The 12,051-nt window shown below is 37.6% G+C and overlaps 1 protein-coding gene across 3 annotated transcripts; it reads right to left on the bottom strand.

Annotated features, from left to right (window-relative positions):
* Positions 1-932: 932 nt before the first annotated feature.
* On the bottom strand, positions 933-5,001 carry cbln2b (cerebellin 2b precursor). 3 transcript variants are annotated; one of them, XM_035412843.1, is made up of 4 exons: positions 4,849-5,001; positions 3,733-4,209; positions 2,157-2,276; positions 933-1,958 (listed from the first exon to the last, which is right to left on the bottom strand). In XM_035412843.1, exons 2-4 carry the CDS (start codon positions 4,204-4,206, stop codon positions 1,761-1,763), a joined length of 792 nt encoding a protein of 263 aa, XP_035268734.1. In that variant the 5' UTR covers positions 4,207-4,209; positions 4,849-5,001; the 3' UTR covers positions 933-1,760. The 3 variants fall into 3 exon arrangements, with proteins under 3 accessions (XP_035268734.1, XP_035268733.1, XP_035268731.1); XM_035412842.1 differs by having other exon boundaries at positions 4,811-4,957; XM_035412840.1 differs by lacking the exon at positions 4,849-5,001 and having other exon boundaries at positions 3,733-4,325.
* Between the last annotated feature and the right edge of the window lie 7,050 nt (positions 5,002-12,051).

The raw sequence follows: 12,051 nt of genomic DNA on the forward strand, positions 1-12,051 counted from the left end.
TTAACCCTTGTGTTCTCTTCATATTATGTATGCACCCAATGCATACATATTATTCATGCACAGGGTCTAACATGAGCCACCCTCATCAAAACCCTTTGATAAAGCCTCTTCATTTAATTTTGAACTCTAAATCAATATTTTTCATGTAGAAAAATATGCCATTCATCAGTAAATTTGACAACTGAGTCCAGAGTGACTGTATTTCTTCAGTCTAGACCATTCATTTTTACTACAAAACACACAGCAGAATTATATTATTATTATTATTATTATTATTATTATTATTTATCTTTTGCTGTAATCGATATGTGACAGATATTCCATCACTGCAGGGTCAAAAAAAACATAAGACAATCTTTGTAATCTAATGGTGCACCACACACACACACACACATATATATATATATACATATATATATATATATAAAGGGCATTATTTAGCTTTTTCAAGTGATATGGTGACTCCAGGAAAAGTCATCAGGGTGTTTTCACAGCTGTTAAACTGAGGAAGATCATTTTTGACCCTGACGACAGGAGGGTTCATGTCTTGATTATTACTAGCTAAATGCACAAATATGCAATGCAATCAGATGAATTCAAACTAAAAGAAAGTTAATTCGTGACCTCTTATATGGTGGCCAAATCCCTATGTGAATATTTGCTGCGAACCGGGGGTCCGCAATTTTCAGCACCATGGACAGGGAATAAAGACAGAACCAACTTGTTGCTGTGGGGCAGTCAGCCTATAAGGCCAACAAGGTATTAATTGTGCATGCTAAATTAAATGTGTGACTTGAGAAAATGTAGTTATGCAGTTCTTGGTGGTTGAAGGCATTTTTTCGTATGTGATAAATGACAATACGGATCATCTTTGTAAAATATTAATGAATATTTGGTACGGAAATGAACTTTGAAAATAAAATCAGTAAAAATAGGCATAACAATACAATATTTTATTATTTCTGCGGGATATTATATGGGGATTTTTTATGTAGTTCTTTCACAACATACAATTGTGAGCAAGGTCACTGAACAAAGTCGGTCAAAGCTACGCATCCGGAATGTACTGTAGGACAGACGATAAAGTGAATACAGTATGTATTTCATAAATTATACTAAACGTTTAGTAAAATAGTTCTTCAATGGATGCTTATCCAATAGCTTGAATATGACTCTCTTCTTTAACAATCTTTCAAAATAGTAGGTGGCTTATAAGTGGCATCTTTTTAAGTATGTTCAGCATCCAAAATAAACACCAGGAACAGCACGAAACAAAAGATCGTCCGTTCGGGGAAAAAATGCTTCTGGCGATAAAGCACTTCTCGACACAGGAACGTCCAGAATTCCACACACTTTACTTGACTAAAGCCATTTTTCTTGCTATACAAACACAAAATAAAGCAGTGTTAAAGACGTAGTTCAGAGCTTTATGTTCGGTATCTTGTGGACATCTTATTCATTCAATAGTCCAAATACACCGAGTAGTCTGTTGATAAAAAGCCAATGTTTTTCAAGAATAAAATCCAAAACGGAATATCGAACTTCACTTTGTAGACTGCACAGGCTGTTTAATTTGTTTATCCTATTATGATAATCAATCAATTGAAGTGCGAGTTCCAAGGAAACGTCCTTAGTTGACGTAAAATACTTTGATGTCGTCAAGTCTATTAGATTCTGTGACAGTTTGGTTCAAACCAACGCCATGTTTTCGTTTTCTTCAACCACGGAAGAGTCATTTGCAACAAATACTTGCAAATAAATTATAGAGGAAAAACTAAAAAGCCAGAAAATGTAGAGTACTTCCATCCGCCCATGAGATTGCCCCTTTCTAGCTTCAGATAGACTCTGTCCTCGCGCTCCACATGCAGCAGAACTCCATTGCTCGCAGCCTCTCGAGTAACGTCCTGATCTCCGGCAAACGCTGATATGACTGGGTATTCATTTTGCATCAGGTTGACCTAAGTAATAAAAGAGTGTATTACATTTACTCCGAGCAAACAGTATTGACGGACTTCAAGAAGAAACACGTCCTTGTTAAGTGGGTAAAATGTGTTCCACGCTTCTACACAAAGTGAATTGTAGCTAGGCTGCCCAAATGATCCTTGCACTTTAAGGACTAGAATGTGATTTTGTACAAGGCATGCATGTCTGCTCACCTGTATAGTCTGCCTGTTGTAGACTTTAACCACATGAAAGCTGAAACTGTATATTCCTCTCCTTGGCGCTTGAAAAACACTCGCTTTTAAGTCGAAATGGTTGCCAATGTTTACTAATACCTGTAACAAAAAATACAACATTGAATGTAAAATTACGCACCGACAAAGAATTCCTTTCAGGATGAAGTAACATGTCAAAGCATTGATACCAGTAGGCTACTCATGCAGGCATGCGTTTCTCTATAGCACAACGTTGGAATTCAGAAAGCTTTAGCTCTCTCTGTGTGCGAGCGTGTGTGCGCGCGAGGACGCATATTGTATGAGCGTTTATGAACTCCCACATACGTAAATGTTTGTTATAGCTCCATTCTATTTATTTTCTCCTGGTAAAGTTAAATGCAGAACGTCATTAGCCTACTTCCCAGCCGTCTTGTGTTCTTGTTACAGTGTCGCATATATGTCTTCAAGATTCCCAAAGCAGTTGCTCTTAATTTCCATCACACAAACACAATATTAGGCCCACTACATATCGCTGTTTTAAAAGGATTACTGTCAAAATAATTATGTTGGGATTATGTTCAAAATATCAGGTATTGTGGTTTACCTTGATCGTCTGGCAGAAACTTTACTCTCGCAGAGTTTCTCTGTTAACGAGTTACCGAATGCTAGTAATATGTGGCATTCCAGACGTTAATTGGTTGTTCATGTAAATGTTGAGCTGAAGGCCAATTAACGCGCCTCACGAAATCAAGTGATGTCTACCATTATAGCCCCGTCTGTTGGTAACAAAGAACAAGTAACTTCATGTTTACTGTTAAGAGCATCAATTTGCTGAAACAAGAGCGACCAAAATATTAACATTGACTCGTTGCTCAATTTGACAGGTTTAATATTAACTTGAAATGGCCGATGGATTTTTAAAATAATGTCACGAGCTAGATATTTGTGAAATATTAAACATGTTGTATTGAATTAGAATGACATTACACGTGTGCGTTTGTTATAATGCATTTAAGCTTTTATGCAGTCATTGTCTCAGTTGTGTTCTTTGACCAAAGTCGTCATAAAAGAGCAAGTCAGTGAAATAGCTGAATAAAGTGAACTGCAGCTGCATGCAGGTCCGTTGATATCCAACAAAGTTACAAAGATGTGCATTTTAAGTAAACCGAGTAAAGATACAATTCGAGAAAACGAATGTGTTTGGTAATTGGGCCGATTTAGACTATTATATATTTAAACACCCTGACGTCTAGTCGTCTCTGAAAAAAAAAAAAAAAACTCACATTACTGAGTTGGCTACAGGACTTGCATTCGATATTCCAATCCTTCAGTCAAAATGAATAAATCAAAATGCATCTATGTGCATTTATGATATGGTATTTGTGTTATTTAATGTCAACTGTGAATTGATGCGTATGAAACACAGTACAAACATAATTTCAACCAAAACGCATGAAATGTACAAATAAAAGTTGTAGGCCTACTTAAAGATGAGTAAATTGGTTGAAAGCAACTAAATGCATCACACATGATGTGTATATACACGAGTTATAAGTTCCAGATGTTAATGACTGACCTGGTCGAAGTAGATCGTCATGGATGTATTGCTCATTTCAGACGGCTCATGATTTGTTCCTCTTACTGCGGAGAAAGCCACCTTTGCGCTACCAGATCGGACAGATATCCCAAGCGAAGAGGTGACCCCTCCGTCTGAGGAGGGGCTGGAGTCACAAACCACCAAACACTTTCCTTCCAAAACGATGGGTTCCGTGTCATTCTGGCCAAGGGAAAAAGTAACGGAACATCCCAGGAGAAGGGACAACGCCAGCATGACACAAGGTCCAGGGCAACTTGCTGGCACCATGATCGGGACAAGAATCCTGTGCACACTGATCTTGACGATCAGCCCCTTGGAGGTTTGTTGTGGCGCGATCACCTGCTCCAACCTAACCTCTCTCTCTCTCTCTCTCTCTCTCTCTCCTCTCTCTCTCTCTCTCTCTCTCTGCTTTACTTCTCTGCTGTAATGATGAGACTGGTCTTCATGAGTCATTCCCTGAAAATTGAGAAGGAAAACATTATTTCGCCGACCCATTTCCAATTACGGTACTTCATTAATGAGGCTACATGATGCTTAGATGACAATTGTAAGACGATACACTTTGCAATAGCCGACAAGACCGTAAGACTATGCAAAAGCCGACACACAACACACCGTGCTTGTCAATAAATCCAAGCCATATTGCGGTGTTACTCGTGGTAATTACCCGCCGACTGCAGATTCCAATAAGACTTCTACGCAACTTTCTGAAAGTTAACCAAAAGTGGATTTGCTGTGTCCGTTAAATTAACATAGGCTAAATGTTTTCGCGCGCGCGCGCGTGTTTGAGAGAGAGAGAGAGAGAGAGAGAGAGAGAGAGATCCTACTTTGCTGTTGCTATTTACGGTAGGCTAGTTCTAAGACAACGCAACTACAGTGCTAAATATTGCAAAAAACAGTCTTTTCGCTGCAAGATAGCCTTTGTGGTTTTAGTAATGTAAAAGCCTATTTTTTTTACTACTAGAAGTACAGTCGTAAACACACACACAGTCCCTTCTAATGAAATGCGTTCCAGCTGGACTAAAGGAAAGTAGCCTACTATAAGACAAATGTTTACCTGAAAAATAAATGTCACGGGCGCGGGTTTTGTCTCACCGTTAGAGCCAGCCTTGACAGTAAGCTATCAGAAGCCGGAGTACACTGGTGGAGGAGAAAAGAAATCGTCCCCTGTGCCTCTCCCGCCCATCCTTTAAATTAAACTACGGTTGTTATTTTACATGAAAGAAGGGCTCTCCAGACCACGGCGAGGCAGACCAACATGGAATAAGAGCCTATTTACATACAGAAAGCATATGAACTAGAATGAGGCTCTTGATAATGATGCAATTATTCACACGTTTGAAGTGCTGAAAATATAGCCCATAATATATGTTTATGCAGTGTTATGCAAAAACGGTCCGAAATTAAATTAGAAGTTTTCTGGCTGATTCCCACATGTAGGTTTAAAGGACGGTTATATTTATATTTATTAATTAGTCTATTTATAAGATTAGCCTATAATACAACCTAAGTACTCAGATGTGAACGTGTAGCCTATTCGATGGCATAATACATTCTATATTTAAGTCATTTCGAATAACAACGTCTGTAACTACATATAAGCTAGTGAATTTGCAAGAGATAAATGGAGAAGCATTTGCTCCATCCAGTGGATGGAACGTGTTACACCACTAAAGTTCTTCGTTTCCATCCCCCTTTGTTAAATTGAATAATATTTTGGGAAAGCAGAAGTATGCGCTGTTAAAATGAATAATTGTATGAGAACACTGCCTGTTTTATATTTATTACGTGGATTTAGCTGTACTCAGCACTCGCGTTACGGTTTCTTCTGTCATGAATTCAAGCACTACACCATGAGACCATCATCATCATCAAACAGTCATTTTTTGACATTTGCAAATCCACCTTTTTAGTGCACTCATCAATATTTTAGAATACCTGCGGCTTCTAGAATTTAGGGGAAATGCCTGGATTTGATTTGCAAAGTAAATGGATTGGAAAGAGTAACCTACCTATCAAGATTGTTGAACCTTCACGTAACCCTTCTAATTAACTGCCATTCTCTGTCTTCCGTTTCGCTAATTGGTGAAATTATGTCAGACGTTCACATTATACTTTAACTTTATCTTCACAAGAGATTTATTTAATAGGATTGTAAATTCGGCAGCTGGGACATTTTAGAAACACAATAGTCCCAATATTTAACATTGGACAAGTATAAGACATAAACTAGACCATACCAAGAATTGCTTTTATCATTCTTTAAACACTTTAGTTGATGGTATAGTGTCTCACTGCTGGGGCTTGTATCACGAAGCACGATCACCGAGTTAGCTGGACAACTGCACTGAGTAAAACACGGAAACGTCACAAATTTGGAACATGGCCTAAAGCATAAAAGAGCTGTTCTGAGTTTTACTCAGGGCAGTTATCCAGTTAACTCAGTAATTCACCTCAACCACCACCAATATGTAGCTACCGCCCACCTGGGTGTTGCATGGCAGCCATTTTGCACCAGAATGTTCACCACACATCAGCTGAGGAGGTGAGGGAGAGAACAATATTTTTGCAAATTGAACAGGGGGAAGATTAGGTGGCAGGTTGTGAAAGCCAGGTTGGAAATTTGGCCAGGACACCAAGGGGCACCTCACTCTTAGCAGGAAGCATCATGGGATCTTTAATGACTTCAGTGGATCAGGACCTCGGTTTAACGTCTTGTCTAAAAGACAGCGTCACCTGCTGCACAGTGTTCTCCATGACCGCACTGGGCCATTGGGGTTTATTTGACCAGAAGAATGGTCGCCCCTACTGGCCAATCAACACCACTTACAAGAGCAACGTACTATAGGTTTCCTAGGAGGTCTCCCATTCAAAAACAATAACCAAATCCATACTTGCTTAATATCAGACATTCAGCAGGAGCAGGAAACATGGTGGTATGGCTGCGTTGTATTTTTGCGTATTATGCTTATGTCAAGTCCTACATAGCTTTTACTGCGGCCATTCCATCAGATTAATTTTCTTTTTCCAGACTGTAATACTTCAGAATCAAATAATTGTCTCACGTCTTGGATGATTGACTGCTCACATAAAAAACATTCTTTGATCATCCCACATCATTCTAATCATTGTATATTCTGAAACTGCCTTTACCAGGATACAAATATACATCATCTTTATCAATACTATCTATTTGCATTAGCTCAGTGGCACCTTTTAATTTAGCCATTTATTAAAAGTTTTAGTAAAATTTGCAATTATGTTACTCAAGTACTCCTGAAACATAAATTATCCATCCATCCATTATCTATACCCACTTATTCTGAGCAGGGTCACAGGGGGTGTTGGAGCCTATCCCAGCATGCATTGGGCGAGAGGCAGGAATACACCCTGAGCAGGCTGTCAATCTATCGCAGGGCACACACACCACTCACACACTCATACCTATGTGCAATTTAGAGTCTCCCATTGGCCTATCTTTGGACTGTGGGAGGAAACCGGAGGACCCGGAGGAAACCCACCCGGACACAGGGAGAACATGCAAACTGCACACAGAAATGCCCCAAGCCAAGATTTGAATCCACGACCTTCTTGCTGTGAGGCGACAGTGCTACCCACTGAACCACCATTCCGCCCTGTCAATTATTTATTACCAAACATGAATATCCAACTCAGGTCATCCTGTGGAGAAAATGTATACTCAAAAACAAACACTGGGGAATTGTTTGAGAACAAATGCTGAGAAAAGTAGCTTAAACAACTATAGCACTCATCCACAACATTAATCAGCAACATTAATCCATGGCAATCATTAAACAGATTGTCAGGGAACATCTTATTTTGAAAGTCACATTTAATATTTTCCCTCACAATACCCTTAACTTGTATTACAGCCATCCATGACAAGTCTAGTCAGTGATGGCCTGACAGGAGACATTTGTGGGTTGGTTCAGTGAGTTGGTTGTTCTTGAAGCCAATGGCCACCACACCTCCTTATCAGGTTCAGAAAAGCAGAGACAGTGGTATAAAAAAGTAAAGTGCCAGGAGCTAACACCTCCCCATATTATAAAAAAAGGATAATGATTTTCATGAAGGGTTTTTCAGAAGGGCTACATACAGTACACAATACTCCCATGAGTACTATATAAACATTCATGAACGTGGATAGCAGCTTGAATGCTAATTACATTTCCCTTTTTTGGAGAGAGTAGAGCATGATGTAGGCTATAATGTTTCAAATATTGTTTTTTGTTTTTTCCATCACTAGGTATATACTATGGAATAAATTCAGTTCAGGTTTTGGTTTTGAAGTGTAAACAGTTGAAATACATTTTCTGATTTTCATAAGAGTGGAGCACAATGTTTTGATTTCACCCTAGTATGCACTACTTGTCATCGACACACATGTAATGAATATGTATAGAATAGCACTATTTGACTTGATGAGTAAAATACTGTCATTTCAAGGACCTTTCTTGTTGCAATTCATGTTAAGGTGAAACCTGCTGAAATCAATTTTGCACACGTATATGACCAATACAGCACATTGTTTTAGATTTTTTTTAAAATATATATATATATGATATGTATACAGTTTCTCACAATGATACAAACATATTTCTACTCGCTTTCAGTTCAGAAGTTTATAAATCAATGTTCATAAAACGAGTCAACCATATCAATTCAAGACTTGGTGTATTTAACCACAAGCGTATTTAATAAAATATAGCTACAGAATACTTTTATAAAGATGTCTTCATTATCTATAATTAGACTCTGAGTTTTTATTGACAACTTTTTCAGCTTGTAGTTTCATCCTCTAACACCAAAAGGTTGATGCGGGGTGTTCTGAATCTACTTATTAAGAAATCCACACATTACAATACCACAATCATCTCAATTACTCATGCAATTAGAAACTTGCATATTTGCAGGAACGAGCACTGGTCCTTAAACTTGTACCATACTTATCACTGCTTATCACTGATTACTGCAATTAGAGAGCCCACAGTAGCACTCGGAGGATAAGGAATTAAATATAGGCTAAAAGTTTTTTGAGTCACATGTCCAGGAAAAACACATGTTCCTGTCTATGGTATTGCATACTTATTGCTTTCAAGAGATGATAATTGAGTTTGAGGCCAGTAACCAACCAGATGATCTCACATGTAGATCTGACCCTTGAAAGCCACCCTTGTCCGGTGTGAATGTTTGTATTTAATCTTCAAAGCTCACCCACTGATTGCATTACTGCCAGCAATGGCAATATTTATTTAATGCCACCAGAGGTCATACTTCTAATTTTAGTGTACCTTTAAGGCAGACAGATATCTCAAGTATTACAATAAAGAGGGGTATAGCAGTGAGTGGATGTTAAGTAGAAATCACACTGTAGGTTCTATACATTTATTTGACTTTCATTTCAACTTAAGCAAGCACATGTATGTATAGTTTGGATGTGCACTTTGAAAATAATTAATAATCGTTTTTTTTTTTTTATCGTTTGCAGAAAATGTGTGTATTAGCTAATGAATCGTATTGAAGTGAAAATATACAATAAGTAGTCAAGTCAAAAATTATACATGTTGTTGATTCTTGAAGGTGGTAAAATGATTGTTTAAGACAACATTGATACTGTTACCTCTGGTTCATTGCCTGGTCTGTATGTCAGGGGTTCAGGTCTTTCAGTAGCAGGTAACACTGAAGGAACTGGCTGGTTCTTCTTCAAGACCTGAGACACAGTTTTTTTAAATGTATTTATTTATTTATTTTAGGTAATTTCTTTAGATGGGAGACTTCCAAGTTTCTGACTAGAAACCATGTTATATAATATGCACATCCAAATGCCAGTAGCCAATACATTGCACAACTGCATATACAATATTTTTCCTTTGGTGATTCATTTCTATTCACATGAAACAGATTAACATCCACACCTTCTTGAGAGTGTTATGTAAACACTCATGTTGGTCATGTATTAAGTATTCCGCAAAGGCCTGCCTCCGTTTTATAGTTTGTGTGAAAATAAGCATAAGCCGCTAATCATTTTATAGAGGATTTTACGGTTTACAATCACTAAGCATAATATAAATTCTAAACACAAATCTGAGAGAAAATTTGTTGATTCACTTTAAATGAATATTTGTGCTTCCTTGTGCTGTTTGAGATCTTCTGAAAATGCCTGGCCACTAGCCATTCAGAAATGTTTGCATGTATGCACATGGTGCACTCATGCATGTTTGTAAGATTATGGAGTTCACCAGCTGTCATAGTTCAATAAAATAAAAAAAGACAAAGCATGGGCGTTACAAAATTATACTGTAATTCCAATCGGAAAGCATTTAAATCATAAATATCTAGGTGAAGGCAAATATTGTGACAATGCAACAGTATTATTTAGCAATGCATTTTTTGTATCAGTGAAGTTTGCATAAAACAGTCAGCTCGTACGTAAAATGGGAAAAGCAACAAATAATTTAACTCAGGTTTCAAGGTTATCCAATAAATGATTTGTTCATGTCAATGCCTTGTTAATATATTAGTTCATTCTTTGTTCAGATTTGTTATTCCATTAACTCATGTGAGTTAATGGTACCTTATTGATAAGTGTTAACAATAACTTTTTTGTTTGATTAGACTGTTTTTTTTTTCCTCCAGAACTTTTACTTTTAGAGTATAGAAGAAAGAGACTGCCATTGCAATGGGGGAACAAACATACACACGTATCCTTCACTCTCTCTAATGACACTTGAAATTGGAAGTGACACATGACCCGAGGGGAAGCTGATTTTACTTGCTTCTTTCCTGTAAGATCACTACATTATCATTTGAGAAGCACAACATTGGTGGACTCGCAACATACTCTCCTTAAATGATTGGTAAAAATACCTTTGTATCACTTCTCAGGCTTGTCAGTCCATGTTAATTTTAAGACTTGTGGCCAAAAGTGGTACAAGGCAGATTTCTGGTGGGTCGAAACAGACCTTCATTTTCCCAGGTGTAGACAGTAAGATTAAATTGCATTTGCATCCAATGGACTACATTCAAACTTTTTATTTTTTTATTTTTATTTTTTTACTTGAGATATTGCTGTCTGTGAAGTTGTCCCTAATGTACTCCTATATAAAGCAAAAATGGAACCTATTTTATTAATTACACACATAAACAACAGCTTTGCTATTATTTAATCAATTCCATGTGAACACCTGGCTTTAAGATAAAAACAAAACCTGTAGAGGGAAGACCATAGGCCTATTTCCAGGGGCTACTTTGCTTTGCTTGCTGTCAGAATAAATAGCCATGGCTTTCCCAGTGTTGCCAGTCCTTCCGCAAGACTGAAATGTGGCCTTCCCTCAGTACAACATCAGACTTGACTTGACCTCCTGACTTGACATTTGATGTGTTCTGTCGTTATATGTCCTTCTCTGAGCCTTGGGCCAGTCATCACTTTGGGAAACCTAATGTCAGCTTCTGCATCACTGGTTAGTCACCCCCAACTGTGCAATGCTTGTCAAATGAAGTGCAAAGTGCATGCTGGGTTGCTGTGACGAAGAACCGGAAATCTCCTGTGTGACTCTTTTGTGTATAAGGTTGGTGTATAGTGCAAAGAGGCATTTTATCAAATCGTGTACCAATCTCTTCTGTGTTAACTCAAAGTGACATATGATTTGTTCTGCTTTGGTCATTACAAGTATTGTTTCGTATACAGCCAGGAAATACTGAAGTATTTCCTGTCATGAAAAAACTCTTCACTAATGTAACACTTGCATGAATACCACATAATTTACACCTAAGAAACCTACTTGCTCAACCTCTAGCTCCTATTACAGTACACCTGCTGTAATGGCTTAGTTAACATGAATAAATGTTAATAGATTAGTTCATTCCTTGTACAGGTTAGTTAATGCATTATCACATCTTAGTTCATGGAAAATTCATATAAGTGTAACCAAGTCCATAATGCATTGCATGTTAAGGAGAACTAGTAACAAAATAGTTATTAATTCTAAAATTTGCTTGATTAATGTTTTTTCCATTTGCTAATGAGAGTAAACCATATGTGACACTCTGAAAAGGCTAACTGAACCAAGAAACATTAGCAGGAACCAAGTACTTTCTCCTATTTCTTTCATTTACAAGAGGCGAGGGACCCCAATATCATATATCTGTTGGAATAACAACATAACTATAAATAATACAGCAAAAAAATAAACATTGACATCTAGGTCTTAGGTCTAGGTCGTATTAGAACACATGGCTCGCAATCAATGGAGAATAGGCTACTGCTCATGTTGAGCT

The sequence above is a fragment of the Anguilla anguilla genome, chromosome 4 (assembly GCF_013347855.1).
Source record: "Anguilla anguilla isolate fAngAng1 chromosome 4, fAngAng1.pri, whole genome shotgun sequence".
NCBI lineage: Eukaryota > Metazoa > Chordata > Actinopteri > Anguilliformes > Anguillidae > Anguilla > Anguilla anguilla.